This window comes from the organism of the source record quoted next, unplaced genomic scaffold (assembly GCF_019419815.1).
Source record: "Pyrus x bretschneideri cultivar Hongxiangsu unplaced genomic scaffold, Pyrus_bretschneideri_v1 Contig29, whole genome shotgun sequence".
Lineage (NCBI taxonomy): Eukaryota > Viridiplantae > Streptophyta > Magnoliopsida > Rosales > Rosaceae > Pyrus > Pyrus x bretschneideri.
This window is the reverse complement of record NW_025999601.1, coordinates 5,366,377-5,384,954: the sequence shown is the minus strand read 5'-3', so window position 1 is coordinate 5,384,954 and position 18,578 is coordinate 5,366,377. Positions and strand designations below refer to the sequence as shown.

The following is an 18,578-nucleotide window of genomic DNA, read 5'->3' as shown; positions in this document are numbered from 1 at the left end:
CTACCAAGAACGCACCAGCCCAACTTCTAAGGACCAGGGGCAAACTTTGTTCTCAACACTTCAGATAGTTCAATACTGAAGTAGCACATCATCAGTAGCTGAGCATCACAGACCTAGTGGTTTAATTCATCTTCCAGCGCACAATATGGCCCAAGCTAGCCCTAGTTTTGCACTCATAGCATGCCTACCTGCTTCACGGCTCACGACAACCCTTGATCTATCGCAATGGCTCCTAACTGTGCCGATCTTGCACCACGACTCCCAACCGTGCCGATTTTGCCCCATGGCTTAACCGACCAAACCCATGACACTCCAAACTTCAAAGCATCCAATAATAGAGCAGAGTTTGTTAGCAACCCCTGCTAGTGAAAGATTTAACGATGAAGAAGCTTGTAATCCATTTAGATTCTCAGCTGATCACCAACCAAGCCTCAAAAGGACACACGACGAAACATTTAACGATGACGCAATACTTAAAGAAAGTCTAGGAGTAGCTCACCGTGCTTCCTATGTAAACCCTTACGTAGGTTCCATAAGCAGTTCGAAGTCTTAACCAGATCACCGAACAATACCTCACAGGTTGAGGATTATTTTAGTTATCCAGCTTTCCTCAACTGCACTCATTACGACGACTTCCATGCTCTCTAGTGCGAGATGGTAAATCAATTCCCCAACACCCATTTGGGTCTACTATCCAGTGCGAGAGGGTAAACCAATTCCCCGACACCCATATAGGTCTACTGTCCAGTGCTAGAGGTTAAACTGATTGCTCTCCAATGCGAGAGGGTAAAGCAATTCCTCGACACCCATATGGGTATGCTCTCTAGTGTGAGAGGTTAAACTAATTGCTCTTTAGTTCAAAAAGGTAAACAAAACTCCCCGATACCTATATGGGTAAGCTCTCTAGTACGAAATGGTAAACTAATTCCCCAACACCCATCTAGGTAAGCTATCTAGTGTGAGAAGGCCACATAGCTCAAAAGATTGAATACTTGAAGACCAGCTAAGCAGCAAATGGTTAGGGGGCAGCAGCCACTTCGCGCTTACTTCATCTTTAACAGCTTCGATCTTGGCAACTCCATCCTTGATTATTCCATCTATGGCAGCTGAGAAATCAAACTCAAGCAGTTTCCTCATTTTTGGCAAGCTGCTTAGACGTGGCAGCCCAAACCGTGGCCTATGCCACACCATTTCCTCAGCCCATGTTGTCATGCCCCGATTCCGACATACGTCCAAAATAGACGCGTGACGTCACCAATTATTCGTATATCTAACATACCCTACCTCCAGGATATGTACAAAGCATAGATCAAGATTCGACTGACTATTTCTGAAACTGAACATTGGCGCTACACTATTTTTTAAACTGAACATTGACTATTTCTTAAATTGAACAATGGTATTATCACTATTTCTTAAACTGAAGACTAACTATATCTTAAACTGACTATTACTAAAATTGAACAGGATACTAATTTTGAAACTGAACACGAGTTGGCGTGCGCCTTGCATGCTTTTGGTAGATTTTTTTTCTTTTCCTTTTCTTTCATTTATCCTTATCATTAAATAAAGTTATAAGATGGCATTTTAGTTAAAATTAAAAAATTTGAAGCTATTTTCATTAGTTTTCCTTTAATATAACTCCCTACTACCCATGAAGCACATATACAATACTATTCCAATACTCCCGAATAATCGACGGATCCAAGTATTCTGCTATTAGGATACCGTTACAATTTCAAATGAGAAATTAAGAGGAGAAAATTAATAGGAAACAAAGATTTTGCTGAAAATTGATGAATACAAAAAGCTTGCCTCTAATTGTAACAAGGAATATAACTCTCTCTTGAATAAACTTGATCATGGATGTTTTCATGTACATATTTTTATTGTCATATCTATGACGTATCTGTGGATGCAAATTTCTGTCTTTTTCTTCATGGACGAAAATGCACTTGAAAACAGTTTAAGAAATAGTGAGGGAGAGGAGAGACAGTGTGATTGTGCCTCAATTTTTCATTACTTTTTTTATTTTGTTTTTTAATATATTAAACTTGTGTCATCTTCAAATTTGTGTCCCCTTCGTTAAAACTTAAGTTTTTTTCATTATTTTTAAGTTTTTTTTCAATAAATAAAATTATTAAATGATTTTTGGTTAATACAATGTTTGGAGAATTCTTTTTCATTAAAGCTTCTTTATTGATACCAGGAAATTTGTTGACGTTGAAGACGACTAGTACAGGAAATTTGTTGATGATGAAGATGACTAGTAGAGCAAAAATGATAGATAAGGCACCTAATAATAATCCACTGAACCCAGTTTTCATCAATAAAGGTTTTAAATGAAAATTTTAAGTGAATTTATCCAAGAATAACATTAACAAAATAATACCAGATATTTTGAAGAATAAAAAATAAAGAATTGAAATAAATTAGTATTTAGAATAAATTCAAATTAAGAATTATATGTCTCTTTTCTTATTTTATACATTTACAGTTATTTACATAAAAAGTTTTCAAACACTAGAATACTGCTTTTTTTTTTTTTTTTTTGGTTTTTGTTTTTGTTTTTTTTTTTTGTTTTTTGTTTTTTTTTTTTGCTAAAAGCACTTTACAACTAAAATTTATTAAACACTTTACTCCTTTATTTCTCAATTTTATTATCACAACATAGTACAAAACCCTATTAATTAATAAAACCCTTTTTGTCAACTAAAAGAAGATGAAAAGACAAATTAGTCTTCTATAACACAAAAAAATGATGGGCAATAATGTAATTTCACAAATCCAAATTATTGAAGCCTCACTTACAAGTGATGTTAAAATACCTCTAATATTTATAAAAAAATAAAAAATAAAAAACCGAAAACAAAAACAAAAACCTCCCACTCCCCCCTCCCCACGTTCTCTCTCTCTCTCTCTCCTTTTCATTTTTCTAAAAAAAATGTGTTCATACACATTTTATACACACAAAATGTATGGACAAACGTTAGTTATATATTACATAATCTTTCGAAAAGATGGTTACCGTGGCGAAATCACATCCTATCTCTTTTAAAAAAAAAAAAAAAATTATATATTACATAGTGACCTAAAAATAAATAACGCACTATTATATTAGTGGTAGACTAATTGGGAACCTGGAATGTTTGCCCTTCCCATCCTATACCCTTCTGATTCTTTCCTATTTCTGTGATCACGGTGAAACCACGTCAACATTTTATATTGATTTTTTTTATAGAAGTAATAAGATAAAAAACAATAGGAATATAAAATATTAACGTGACTTAATCGTGATCACAGAAATAGGAGGGAATAGGAAGAGTATGGAATGGGAAAAGTCCACTAGTTGGTCTCCATTTGATTATTATTCTATTAAGATGGGGAACATAAAGTCTGACAGGTACTGGATGTGGTTTGTTATACGCATCTCCAAGTCTCCCATTGTTTTATGCATCTCCAAGTCTCCCTTCTTTCAGTTCCCAATTCCATTTGCAAATTACAAGAAACTAAAAAATGGCTTTGGAGGTTGTTGGTGGAGCTTTTCTCTCAGCTTTATTTCAGGAGGTATTTCGTATGATGGCTTCTCGGGAGGTCATGGACTACATCAGGGGAAAGAAACAGACACAAAGATTACTAGACAAGCTGAAGAGCACGTTACGATCTGTTAATGTTGTTCTTGATGATGCTGAGGAGAAGCAAATTATCAACTCCGACGTGAAAGAGTGGCTCGATGAGCTTAAAGATGCGGTCTACGATGCTGAGGAACTGTTGAGTGACATCAAAACAGAAGTACTAAAGCGCAAGTTGGAAGCTGATCGATCTGGAAGTAGCACCAGTAAGGTACAACAACTTTTCTCTGATTCCTTTCCTTCTTTTGACAAAGGAATAGACCCCAAGATCGAGGAAATTTTTGAGAGACTGGATTTTATTGCAAAGGAAAAAGATGTCCTCGATTTGAAAATAGGTGTCACACATAGAACAAAGATGAGATTACTTGCAACTTCTTTGGTGGAAGATTCAAGTGTGTATGGAAGAGAAGAGGACAAGGAGAGGATCACTAAACTTTTGTTATCCGATGATGTGATCGACGATAGGATAAGTGTCATTCCTATAGTGGGTATGGGCGGGATCGGAAGGACCACCGTTGCTCAGCTTGTATACAACGATGAAAGAGTGAAGCAGCATTTTGACCTTCTAGCGTGGGTTTGTGTTTCAGACGAATTTGACATTGTTAGAGTCACACAAGTAATATGTGGCTTCGTCACATTACAAACTTGTGATATCGCCGACCTAAATCTGCTTCAGGTTAAACTTAAGGAAGCTTTGACAGGGAAGAAGTTTCTCTTTGTTCTTGACGATGTCTGGAATGAGAACTACATTCACTGGGATATATTAAGGCATCCCTTTGAATTTGGAGCACATGGAAGTAAAATCATTGTCACAACGCGTAATGAAAGCGTTGCGTCTATGATGGGTACTCTTCCAGCTCACCATTTGATACAGATATCCGAGGAAGACAGTTGGTGGTTATTTGCAAAGCATGCCTTCCAAAATGCCAGTGTCATTAGCGCGCATCCCAATCTTGAAGTAATCGGAAGACAAATTGTTAGAAAGTGTAAAGGACTTCCTTTAGCTGCAAAGTCACTCGGGGGTCTCTTACGCTCTAAATTCAGTATGAAAGAATGGGAAAATGTACTTAAGAGTGACTTATGGGAGTTGTCAAATAAGGAAAGTAACATTCTGCCAGCTTTATGGTTGAGCTACTATTATTTGCCTCCACATCTTAAGCGTTGTTTTGCCTATTGTTCGGTGTTTCCCAAAGGTTATGAATTTACAAAATCAAGATTGGTTTTGCTGTGGATGGCCGAAGATTTCTTACGACAAGAAAAGAAGAAACCGTTGGAAGAAGTTGGAGTTGACTACTTCAATGAGCTAGTATCAAGGTCATTTTTTCAACATTCATCAAGTGTTCACAATGGTTACATCATGCATGATCTCATCAACGATTTAGCAAAGTTTGTATCCGGAGAATTCTGTTTGCGGTTGGAAGACAATGACTCATTCGACATTGTGAGGAAGACACGTCATTTTTCATTTTTGATCGGTAGGGATGGTCGTGATTATGAGAAATTTGAGGCTTTATATAAAGCAAAGTATTTGCACACCTTCCTATCATTACCGCAACGGAATCCAACATGTTCGTCATTTCAATTGTTGGACACGGTACTGAATGATCTATTGCCATGGCTACAATGCTTAAGAGTGCTCACTTTATCATACTACACAATTAAGGAGTTGCCTAACTCGTTTAGCAACTTGAAACATCTAAGGTACTTGGACCTATCTTCCACTCTACTGGAAAAGTTACCTGAGACATTGTGTACCCTGTATAATTTACAAACGCTGTTGGTATCTTATTGTCGAGCTCTCACTCAGTTGCCAACTAACTTGGGAGCACTAATCAACTTGCGTCATCTTGATATCGAAGGTACAAAGTTAGAAAGGATGCCACCACATATTGGAAAATTGAAAGATCTACGGACGTTAAGTGAGTTTGTCTTGGACAAATGTACTGGGCATAACATTGTAGAGTTGAAGGAGCTTAAACATTTGTGTGGAAAATTTCGTATGGTAGGGCTTCATCATATTGACAATGTCACGGATGCATCGGAGGCCAGTATACGGGACAAGAATTGCCTCAATGAGCTAAGTTTGGAATGGGAAGGTGACACTGACAACTCACAAAAAGATAGAGAAGTGCTCGACAGCCTCCAACCCCATACGAACATAAAAATACTCAGTATCCATTTTTATGGAGGTACAAGATTTCCTAGCTGGTTAGGAGATTTTTCTTACTCCAATTTAGTTGGTCTGAAACTTGTGAACTGTGGAAACTGTTGCTTCTTGCCACCACTGGGTCAGCTACCCTCCCTCAGAGATCTTTCTATTGAAGGGTTAAATGGAGTGGTGTCGATAGGTCCTGAGTTTTATGGCTACGGCGGTAGTTGTGGAATCAAGTCATTTAGATGTCTGAAAGTTTTGAAATTCTGCAATATGCAGGAGTTGCAAGAATGGTGTTACATTGGATTTAATGAAGACGATGGAGCTTTCCCCAATCTTTCCCAGCTCGGTTTGCTGATTTGTCCCAAGCTAAGCCGAATGTTACCACTAGACTGCTTCCCAAAACTTGAAAAGCTGAAGTTGTTTGGAACTAATCTAGAATCCCTTACTGTTTCACAAGAATCTCACTCTTCTAGTCTCCTATTTTTCAATTACTTGGATATATTTTTATGCCCAAATTTTGTTTGTTTCCCCAATGGAGGGTTGCGAGCACCCAACTTGACCGAGATAAAGATCTGTGGGTGTGAGAAATTGAGGTCATTGCCGGAACAGATGCGCACCCTTCTCCCATCTCTTCATTTTATGCTCATTAGAGACTGCCCGGAATTGGAATCATTTCCCGAAGGAGGACTTCCTTCACAAGTAAAATCACTTTCCATCTTTTCTTGCAAAAAGCTCATTGCAAACCGTATGCAGTGGGGTCTACGAACACTCGCCTCTCTCAGAAACTTGAAAGTTAGCTTTGAAAACAGTGAAGAACCTGATATGTTTCCTGAGGAGGGGCTGCTCCCCACCACTATCACTTCTGTCTTCATCTCACATCTTTCAAATCTGAACGGCAAGGGGTTTAGACATCTCACCTCCCTTGAAAACTTGACAATTGTGGAATGCCCTGAGCTCCAGCGCTTGCCAGAGGAAGGGCTACCTGCTTCTCTTTCTGAGTTGATATTGAAGAAATGTCCTTTGCTACAGCAACGTTGCCAGAGTGAAGGGGAAGATTGGCCCAAGATTGCTCACATTCCTCGCATAGAGATCGATGGGGAACCCGTATAAATATCTTAGGGGGTCCAACTTCTTTTGGTGGTAATTATCTACTCTCTATCATATACAGTATCTGTAGTCTGTACCTGTAAGTTATAAAAGTAGTGATTTTCATAGTGCTTACTTTTACGGACCTCTCTTCTCTTTGGAAATAATCTTGTTTGCATTTCATTTTTATTGTTTTCTGTACTTCTTGTTGTAATGCTAAGTTGGAGAGTGACTGAAACTGAAGAGGGTTTCCTCTTCTACTGTGTTTATCCCTAAAATTTGACGTGTTCATTCGATCACAATTTGACAGGTTCATTCGATGCCACTTCTCAAATTCTGTTTCAAGATTTTCCGTTACTGATGGACAAGGTTGCTTCTGCTTTCTTTCTTCCAAATTTCAGTGTTGGGGACTTGTGGATCTGTTGTTGACAATCATGAGGCCGCTGATTTCCTCAAAGTTCCATATGCTGACTTAGTAGTCCTTCCACAGGGCTGTTCCTCCTTCCCACCGATGTTCTTTTCAATTTTCAAGATTTTCTCCGCACTGTTCGCTGAGGAGTTTTTCCAGTAGTGTTTTGTTTTTCTACCAAATCAAAAAATGTGACTGTGAGTGTGAATGCAAAGGTTTGCCAGGTAATGCTCAATTCAGACATCTTTGAATATACATTTTTGCATCAAAATTCATTATTCAAATCCGATTACTAATAACTCTACCCACACTCTGTATTCATAGTCTTATAATCTTTAATTAGCATCAATTGTGACAGCAGTTTGCTATTAAAATTTTGACAGACTTCTCCAGTCGATTTCTTTCTTGTGGACCAAGTTAGAGCATTTGAATGCACGTAGCAGCGATCGAAAGATAATTGCAGATGGTTCTACATCAGGCACCAATTTATATCTCGCTTGCAGCCGTGTTCTCTTTTCTACAGTCCTTTGCTTTTGTTCCGAAATAGTTTTTGCGAGCGTAAGATGTAATATATTGAACTGATTACAAGATGCCTAGTTTCCTCGACTGGTTTACTGTATCTGCTATTGGTTTTTTGTTTTGATAGAAATGGGACGTTCAACCATCATAAGGCTTATGACATAGTGCAATGCTTTTTTGGTTTTCCGTTTAAGAAGTGGCCACAACGACCAAGGCTGTTGAATTCTTTAGAACAATTTTAACGTCGTTCTGATAAAAACACTTGGCAAAAGCACTTAAAAGCATAACTGCTTAACTATCCCAAACAAGCCCAAGATGCATACAGTACGCTTACCCTTATCGTTATGCCAAAGCACATATTGCAAGTTAAATGGCTACTTGCCATCTCATCTCCAGAGGCAATCGACCAATTTCGCCATAGACGCGAAATGGTTTGCCCATAGTAGTCTTCAGGTTCAAGCATCGTACCTGATAAAAGTAAAATAAATATACATTAGAACATGTTATTGACAATAAAATAACAAACAGAATTGTCCGGAAGTTCAGCCAGATAACAGGAGAGAAGTTCTTTAAAAGAGAACCGGAACAGGGAAGATCCGCTTCTCTTCCATGGAGACATTTCCTACAGCAAGTTCCATGGGCAGATGCTTCTTCAATTGGACCTCGATCATTGCTTTTGTCTCGGAAACCCCTTCGACTTGAGGGATTCTTGGTGAGTAACAAGGGTAGGAAATTTCCTGCCTTGTGATACAACATCACTGAAAACAGAAATAGCACACGGCGCTGCAGTTCATAACCCCATAAAGGATTCATTACAAACACCGAATCTACAAGCCAACGCAATAGTAAAAGAATGTATGCCAAGCATAAATCAAGTCACTAAGCGAGCACCAACAAGCCGACTGCATAAATAGCAGCTTCTGATGCCAAAGAGGCGTGGTATTTCTTTGCCAACTTCTTAACCTACTTCTACTTCTTGTTTAAGCATTTTCAGCCCTTCAACATCCATATAGTCCAATCCAATCTTTTCAGCCTGTAGAAACAATCCACCAGGACCTCTCAATACAAAATAACCAGGTGGGTCATCCCTAGTATGCGTACGTATGGTCCCCCAATACAAATTAACCAGGCAGGACCATAAACATACACATAATAGTATGGTCTCCCAATACGGATTAATCAGACAAGACCATTCATGTACCACACTACCACATGGTGCAGTTACATCAGACATCATACATCCTACATCTACATCAACACACATGATTTGCTTTGTGAGGATATACACTGTCAAATCCACATGACAATCAAATATCTAGCCACCCAGATATACAAGTTCTACTAGATAATTTTAATATGATCTCTGGCTCATCTTCATAATAGCAATCACACATATCATTTATCTCATATAGGAATTCAATAAATAAGTAAATCCTAGTAAGGTGCCACCTGCACGTAACCTGAGGTGCACATCCTCAAGATCCGTCATTGACTGAAGCAGGCCCACTAAGCTCTATTAGACCTCTAGTAATGCTAACTTCCGCCATCTAAGAACGATTTAAAACATGTTGACCAAAAATCAACTCTCGTCAACGATATGATCAACCACCCTACATGATCCAATTTGGAAGATCTGCTAATTGGATTTCCAATATGTAAATTCTTAAGAGCTTCATATTAATCCCACAACAGTATATTAAAATTTCATGATGCAACGGTCGGATCGTCGACTGTTATCAGTCGAAGCTCAGTTATGGCTGGAAGATGACAAAATTTGTCGAAAAGGCCTGAGGTGGCCGAAGTTATCTTGGAGCCACTGTGCCGCCGCCTATGCACTAACGCCCATACTAAGGTTAGGGTTTTGTTACTGGAACCAATGGCTGTCAAATGATGGTGGTGGTGGACAGATAACTGGAACGACGACAACATCGATCGCTTGAGTTCAGGATTTTCATGTCGTCAATTAGCCACATACGGCGATCAATCAGGGCGAACCTTGGATGATTTTTGATTTGGAGGTCGAGGGGAGTCGAACCCAAGTGGTGATGTCAACTGCAATGGCCAGAGAACATTGGAAAGGTGTCGAAAATTTATTGCAGATTGTCAGGTCAAATGAACAGGGAACTGAGTCGCCCGGTTTGGCCATCAGGTCCATATATGGAGAGATGTGCAATTCACATTTTTGCCCTTGCCTTTGCTTATTAATTTCTCCATCGATTTAACTTTAAAAACGGTTTTCGTCTACATATTTGTAGGATCAAGTTATTCGAAAACACCCGAAAGGACTATGAACTTTTAATGACTAATTACGAAAAATTAAACTTTAACTAAGAAACCAAAAATCGAAAATTAATGAAATTAAAATATTTTCACGAAATTGCAAGGTATGGTAATTGTACAGTGACGTTTGGGGATGAGGTGAGTGGTGGGATAGGTGGGCTCGATTGTTTTTCTAATTTTTCTTATGAAATATTATAATTTTTTGTACTTTTACAATAATAGAAATTTAAAAATAATAGAAATTTAAAAATAATGAAATTTTTAGAAATATTAGGAAATTTTATGAAATATTTGATATATTAAAAATTTGTAGGAAATATTTGAAATATTAAAAAATTTTGGAAATATTAAAAAAAAAAGGAAATATTAGATATATTAGGAAATTTCAGAAATATTAGGAATTTTTATGAAATATTAGATATATTAAAAAATTTACGAAAATATTAGAAATTTTTTAGGGAATATTATAATTTTTTTTAAATATCAGAAATTTGTAGAAATCATTTATATTTTAGGAATATTAGAATTTTTAAAAATATTTGCCATTTTTTCCACAAATGTCGTCGTCACGCACTGTCCAGGCAAGGCACGATCAAGTCGTTTATGGCCCACGACATATGGGTGCAGACATCGAAGTCAACGTGCGGTTGAGTTGCAAGATAGAAGCCATCATTTGCACCAAGTACCCCATGAAAGCCTCTAAATGGAAGAAGCTTGCCCCCTGAGGTGAAGGAGGCAATGATGGCATTGTTCTCGGTAAGTTTTTGTATTTTTTTATAATTAATATTTAATTAGTTTTACTTATTCAATGTATTTTTTTAAACTAACACTTGTATTTTGTCTATTTGAGGACAACTTCAAGATTGACATGTCCTAGTCGTGTATGTCCGACTACATAACCTAGCTGTGGACTTATCGGTTCAAGAAGAAGATGCATGAGCTGCACAACTACCACGAGACATTTTCATCTCATGATGAAGCTCTGATCCATCCCCCTAGATTATGTGGAAAGGATGGACGAGTAGCATTGACTCTGCAATCATTTTCAAAGCTTCTAATTTTTGAAGATGGATGTCTTCTAAATTGAAGTAGTTCTACATGGACCCAATGCGCCACTTAGAGTAATTTTTTTTCTTCAGCTTAAATATTATTGTTTGAACATTTCAGTTTTAATATAATTAAATTTTTTTTTGTTGTGATATCTTTTAAGTTTTAATTAATTAATGTTATTAATTTAAAAAAAAATTAAATATTTTGCCCAACCAATACATTCATCGAGAATGTATTTTGTGATTATTTATTTATTTTCTTTATATTACTTGCTCAAGGAAAAGACGTTGGGCAAACCTTCTTTTAATTTTTTTTATGTGCATAAAATACAATGTTGACTAACGAAAACCTTTTGTCGATCATGTTATCTTCATCTGGCCAAGTTGGTCAACACGTTTTGCTCAATGGAATTTTCGTTGGTAGTTTTGTTGGGCAAACACAACTTCTAAAATTCATTGGCCCAAACTTGGATTAACATTGTTTGGGCAACTAATTTTGTTCGACAAAGTTCAGTCGGGCTAAATGTTAGACAACGAATGCTTATTCGGCCCGATGAAAGGCTTTCATCGGGAAAGGGGGTTTTTTTTTTTGGTAGTGAATAAACATTCTACACCCACATGAATTCTTTCAACTTTGAATTATAAGAAGGGAAATTTTATTTGAACTCATGTAACCTTTTTCTATACCCAATTTACTTTCTACACCCATATTATTTTTTATTAAAGAATTAATATCTTTTTAAACCCAAATTTATTACCTAAACTACCGTCTTAAACCTAATTCAAAATGTAAAGTTATCTTTACATCCATTTATAAAATAAAATCTATAATTGAATAATATTTTTTTTTTTAAAGAGGCTCGAAAAGAAAAAAAAAAAAACATTACGCATCCTTTGCCCCCTACTTCCTAGCATTTCCTATGGGTACTATTTTTTTTGCTACAAAACCAAGATATTTGCTCTCTTTACCAAACCAAGACACATGCGCTCTCTCAAGTTCTTAACCAAACGAGTTACTTGGTTTGCTATCAACACCACCACAATAAATAACCCCCATCGCTTTCTCTTATCAAACCAACTTTCCTCTCTGCAAATTTTTGTTCTTTCGAAAAAGGACAACTCCAGTGTTAATGTAAGTTGTCATTGTTTGTCTGATCAATTGTTTTCTCAAAAATTTGAAGCACTCCTAGTTTTAGAACTAATTATCTGGGATTAAACAATTCATCTTTTCCTTACTTTCTGATCAATTTGTTTCTACAATTTGTTGGATTATAATCAACGAGTAAATTGATCGTTTAAATGGCTGAAGAAGTTAATTGTAAATTCTAATGAGAAGCTGCAACCATTAGAAGCTGCAAAACTAAGTGCTTATAGATGCAAGTTTAAGAAGAGCCATAAGACCAACCAAACCAACACGACAACAAATTGACAAACAAGCATGGCAACAAATCGAGTCATACCTTAGTTGGAGAAATGAAAACTTCAAAATCACCGTTCATCGATTAAAAAACTTATTTTTCTCTATAAGAGGATTTTAGCCAGAATGAATGCAGGACAAACAAGGAGTGATGTATGGTTTAATTATAGTGGGTGAGTTTATTGATAAATTTTAGTTTTATTTTTAATTCATCTTGTACTTGATGGTAATTATGCAATAGGGAAAAAATGACAATTAACATTTAAAATTTAAGACTAAAATTTATGAGCAAATCAACACACATGATTTGCTTTGTGAGCACACTGTCAAATCCACATGACAATCAAATATCTAGCCACCCAGATATACAAGTTCTACTAGATAATTTTAATATGATCTCTGGCTCATCTTCATAATAGCAATTACACATCATTTATCTCATATATGAATTCAATAAATAAGTAAATCCTAGTAAGGTACCACTTGCACGTAAACTGAGGTGCACATCCTCAAGATCCGCCATTGATCGAAGTAGGCCCACTAAGCTCTATCAGACCTCTAGTAATGCTAACTTCCGCCATCTAAGAACGATTTAAAACATGTTGACCAAAAGTCAACTCTCGTCAAGGATATGATCAACCACTCTACATGATCCAATTCGGAAGATCTGCTAATTGGATTTCCAATATGTAAATTCTTAAGAGCTTCATATTAATCCCACAACAGTATATTAAAATTTCATGATGATCCAATGGTTAGAACCGAGCATAATGACATTCTAGGATTCATATAGTCGACCCCACTTAGTGGGAAAAGACTTTATTGTTGATCCAATGGTCGGATCGTCGACCGTCATTAGTCGAAGCTCAGTTGTGGCTGGAAGACGACGAAATTTGTCAAAAAGGCCTCGGGTGGCTGGGGTTATCTTGGAGCCACTGTGCCGCCGCCTATGCACTAACGCCCATACTGAGGTTAGGGTTTTGTTCCTGGAACCAATGGCTGTCAAATGATGGTGGTGGTGGACAGATAACTGGAACGGCGACAACATCGATCGCTTGAGTTCAGGATTTTCATGTCGTCAATTAGCCACATACGGCGATCAATCAGGATGAACCTTGGATGATTTTTGATTTAGAGGTCGAGGGGAGTCCAACCCAAGTGGTGATGTCAACTGTAATGGCCAGAGAACACCGGAAAGGCGTCGAAAATTTATTGCAGATTGTCGGGTCAAATTAGCAGGGAACTGGGTCGCCCGGTTCGGCCATCAGGTCCGGTGTCCCGAAAGGGGAAGGTGGGTTCAATTTTCAGGGGGTCCATATATATAGATGTGCAATTCACTTTTTGCCCTTGCCTTTGCTTATTAATTTGAGAGTTTTAATGAAAAGCTCACAGTACTGTTCACTTTAACGAAAAACCACATTTTTACACTAAAAAGTCAATCATGGTTCTATTCACTTTACCCTTTATTATTTCCTTATCATTAAAACTCAAAGTTTTCAAACCCTTTTCATTAGTTTTCTTTATTAATTTCTCCATCAATTTAACTCCAATTTAAGAACGGTTTTCGTCTACGTATTTGTAGGATCAAGCTATTAGAAAATACTAACATTGTTCCTGAAAGGACTATGAATTTTTAATGACTAATTATGAAAAATTAAACTTTAACTAAGAAACCAAAAATCCAAAATTAATGAAATTGAAATATTTTCACGAAATTGCGAGGTATGGTAATTGTACATTGACATTTGGGGACGAGGTGGGGGGACTGCGCGGGGTGGGTGGTGGGATGGGTGGGCTCGATTATTTTTCTAATTTTTCTTATGAAATATTATAATTTTTTTGTACTTTTACAATAATTAGAAATTTAAAAGTAAAGAAATTTTTAGAAACATTAGGAAATTTTATGAAATATTTGATATATTAAAAATTTGTAGGAAATATTAGAAATATTAGAAATATTTGAAAATTTTGGAAATATTAAAAAAAAAAGAAAATATTAGATATATTAGGAAATTTCAAAAATATTAGGAATTTTTATGAAATGATATATTAAAAATTTTAAGAAAATATTAGAAAATTTTTAAGGAATATTATAATTTTTTAAAAATATTAGAAACTTGTAGAAATCATTTATATTTTAGGAATATTAGAATTTTAAAAAATATTTGCCATTTTTTCCACAAATGTTGTCGTCACATACTGTCCACAGAAAGCAAGGCACGATCAAGTCGTTTATGGCCCACGACATATGTGTGTAGACATCGAAGTCAACATGCGGTTGAATTGCGAGATAGAAGCCATCATCTGCACCAAGTACCCCATGAAAGCCTCTAAATGGAAGAAGCTTGCCCCTTGAGGTGAAGGAGGCAATGATGGCATTGTTCTCAGTAAGGTTTTTTTTTTTTTTTTTTTTAATTTTTTATAATTAATATTTAATTATTTTTACTTATTCAATGTATTTTTTAAATTAACACTTGTATTTTGTCTATTTGAGGACAACTTCAAAATCGACCTGTCTTAGTCATGTGTGTCCGACTACATAACCTTGGCTGTGGACTTATCGGTTCAAGAAGCAGATGCATGAGCTGCACAACTACTACGAGACTTTTTCATCTCATGATGAAGCTCCGATCCATTTGTAAAATCCCATATCGCCCAGGGGAGTGATCCTTAAATGTATATTCCCATCCCTACCTAGCGCGAGGCCTTTTGGAAGCTCATTGGCTTCGGAGTTCATTGGAACTCCGAAGTTAAGCGAGTAGAGGGCTAGAGCAATCCCATGATGGGTGACCCACTGGGAAGTTGCTCATGAGTTCCCAAAAACAAAACCGTGAGGGAATGGTAAGCCCAAAGCGGACAATATCGTGCAACGGTGGTGGAGCGGGCCCGCAAAGTGATCCGCCCTGGGCCGGGATGTGACAGTTTGGTATCAGAGCCTAACCTTGGCCGTGGTGTGCCGACGAGGACGTCAGGCCCCTGATGGGGGTGGATTGTAACATCCCACATCGCCCAGGGGAGTGATCCTTATATGTATATTCCCATCTCTACCTAGCACGAAGCTTTTTGGGAGCTCACTGGCTTCGGGTTCCGTAGGAACTCCGAAGTTAAACGAGAAGGGAGCTAGAGCAATCCCATGATGGGTGACCCACTGGGAAATTTCTCGTGAGTTCCCAAAAACAAAACCGTGGGGGAATGGTAAGCCTAAAGCGGACAATATCGTGCTACGGTGGTGGAGCGGACACAGGAAGTGATCCGCCCAGGGTGGGGATGTGACAAATTGGTATCAGAGCCTAACCCTAGCCGCGTGTGTGTCGACAAGGACATTGGGCCCCTAAGGGGGGTGGATTATAACATCCCACATTGCCCAGGGGAGTGATCCTTAAATGTATATTCTCATCCCTACCTACAGCGAGGCCTTTTGGGAGCTCACTGGCTTCGGGTTCCGTAGGAACTCCGAAGTTAAGCAAGAAGGGGGCTAGAGCAATCCCATGATGGGTGACCCACTAGGAAGTTGCCCATGAGTTCCCAAAAACAAAATCGTGAGGGAATAGTAAGCCCAAAGAGGACAATATCGTGCTACGGTGGTGGAGCGGGCCTGGGAAGTGATCCGTCCCGGGCCGGGATGTGACGCCATCCCCCCAGATTATGTGGAAATGATGGACGAGTAGCACTGACTCTGCAATCATTTTCAGTGCTTGTAATTTCTAGAGATGGATGTCTTCTAAATTGAAGTAGTTCTACATGGACCCAATGCGCCACTTAGAGTAATTTTTTTTCTTCAGTTTTAATATTATTGTATGAACATTTCAGTTTTAATATAATTAAATAGTTTTTTTTATTGTGATATCTTTTAAGTTTTAATTAATTAATGTCAATTAAATACAATTTATGTTATTAATTTAAAAAAAATTAAATATTTTGCCCAACCAATACATTCATCGAGAATGTATTTTGTGATTATTTATTTATTTTCTTTATATTACTTGCCCGACGAAAAGACGTTGGGCAAACCTTCTTTTAATTTTTTTTATGTGCATAAAATACAATGTTGACTAACGAAACCTTTTGTCGACCATGTTATCTTCATCTAGCCAAGTTGGTCAACGCGTTTTGCTCGACGAAATTTTTGTTGGTAGTTTTGTTGGGCAAACACAACTTCTAAAATTCATTGGCCCAAACTTGGATTAACATTGTTTGTGCAACTAATTTTGTTCGACAAAGTTCAGTTGGGCTAAATGTTAGGCAACGAAAGCTTATTTGGCCCGATGAAAGGCTTTCATCGGGAAAGGGGGTTTTTGTTTTTTTGGTAGTGAATAAACATTCTACACCTACATGAATTCTTTCAACTTTGAATTATAAGAAGAGAAATTTTATTTGAACCCATGTAAACTTTTTCTATGCCTAATTTACTTTCTACACCCATATTATTTTTTAGGGTAAAGTACAAAAAACTACCTCAATTATTGGTGTCATGACACTTTTATACCTCATCTTTTAAAATTGACAATGTCATACCTCATCTTTAGAAATTGTGTCAATGTTATACCTCCCGTTAGTTTGGCCGTTTATTTCTCAGTTAAATGCTGATGTGGATTGATTCGGGACCCATTTTTTTATTAAAAAACTAATAAAATATTATTAAAAACAAAAAAAAATCATTTAATATGATTTAAATATTAAAATAATAAAAAAAGTACATAAAAAAAATAAAAATAAACCTCTCCTTTTCGTCCCTCCCTCCTCTCTCTCTTCCCCATCTTCTTGCAACCCAGAAAGAAGGAGGAAGAAGAAGAGAAAAAAAAAAAAAAACCCCAAACCAAACCCAGTTCGTCCCCCCTCCCCCCACCATAAACCCAACCCCCTGCAACCCAAAAGAAGGAGGAGGAAGAAGAAGGAAAAAAAAAAAAAAAAAAAAACCAACCCCAACCCAACCCGAAGGAAGAAGAAGAAGAAGGAAAAAAAAAAAAAAAAGAGAAACTCTCGTCTTCTTCCCCCCCCCCCTCCCCCCAAAAAAAACCCACCTGCAAAAGAAAACAAGAAGAAGAAGAGAGAATGAAGCGAAAAAAAATTACAAAATTAAAAAATTAAAAAATTAAAAAAACCAACCCCAACCTAACCCGAAGGAGGAAGAAGAAGAAGAAGAAGAAGAAGAAGAAAGAAGAAGAGGAAGAAGAAGAAGAAGGAAAAAAAAAAAAAAAGAAAAAAAAAAGGGAAACTCTCGTGCCCCCCGCCCTCCCAATACCCAGCCACCCTGCAAAAGAAAAACAAGAAGAAGAAGAGAGAAGGAAGAAAAAAAAAAAACAAAAAACAAAACCCAGTTCGTTCCTCTCCCCCCCCCCCACCCGCCCTCTTCCCTCCACACCCATTCCCCCCCATTTTCTCGGCGCCCAGGTTCTCAACCTTCGAAATCGGCCTGGCAAAGGTTTCTTGATTCCACCTCAACGGGATTTGGGTTTTATTTTATTTTATTTTATTTTTTATTTTTTTTATGGGTTGCAAGTAATGGGTGTGAGGTTGGGTGCAAAGGGTGGGTGCGAAGGTGGGGAGCTTGGATGTGGAGAGTGGGTGTGGGGAGAAGAGGGGGTGGGGAGCGGGGAAAACAAATTGGTTTTTTTTTTTTTTTTTTTTTTTTATCTCTTCTTTTTTTTTTTCTGGGTTGCAATTGCAGAAAGGGGAAGAAGATGAAGATGGGGAGGAGAGAGAGAAGGGGGGAAGGGGACGACTGATGTTGTGATGTTGTTTTATTTATTTATTTTTTTAAATAACTTTATTTATTATTTTAATATTTAAAAAATATTAAATGATTTTTTTTAGTTTTTAATAATTTTTTTAATAAAAAATGGGTCTCGGATCAAGACACATCAACATTTAATTGAGAAATAAACGACCAAACTAACGGAATGTATGACATTGACATAAATTCGTAAGATGAGGTATGACATTGTCAATTTTAAAAGATGAGGTATGAAAGTGTCGTGACACCAAAAGTTGAGGTAGTTTTTTGTACTTTACCCTATTTTTTATTAAAGAA

At 37.1% G+C, this 18,578-nt stretch overlaps 1 protein-coding gene across 1 annotated transcript; it reads left to right on the top strand.

Moving 5' to 3' along the window:
• Nucleotides 1-3,398: 3,398 nt before the first annotated feature.
• LOC103939424 (putative disease resistance protein At3g14460) lies at nt 3,399-7,946 on the top strand. The gene is made up of 3 exons (XM_018645532.2): nt 3,399-6,927; nt 7,184-7,506; nt 7,666-7,946. The coding sequence occupies exon 1, from the start codon at nt 3,517-3,519 to the stop codon at nt 6,895-6,897; it is 3,381 nt and encodes a 1,126-aa protein (XP_018501048.2). The 5' UTR covers nt 3,399-3,516; the 3' UTR covers nt 6,898-6,927; nt 7,184-7,506; nt 7,666-7,946.
• Nucleotides 7,947-18,578: the final 10,632 nt, after the last annotated feature.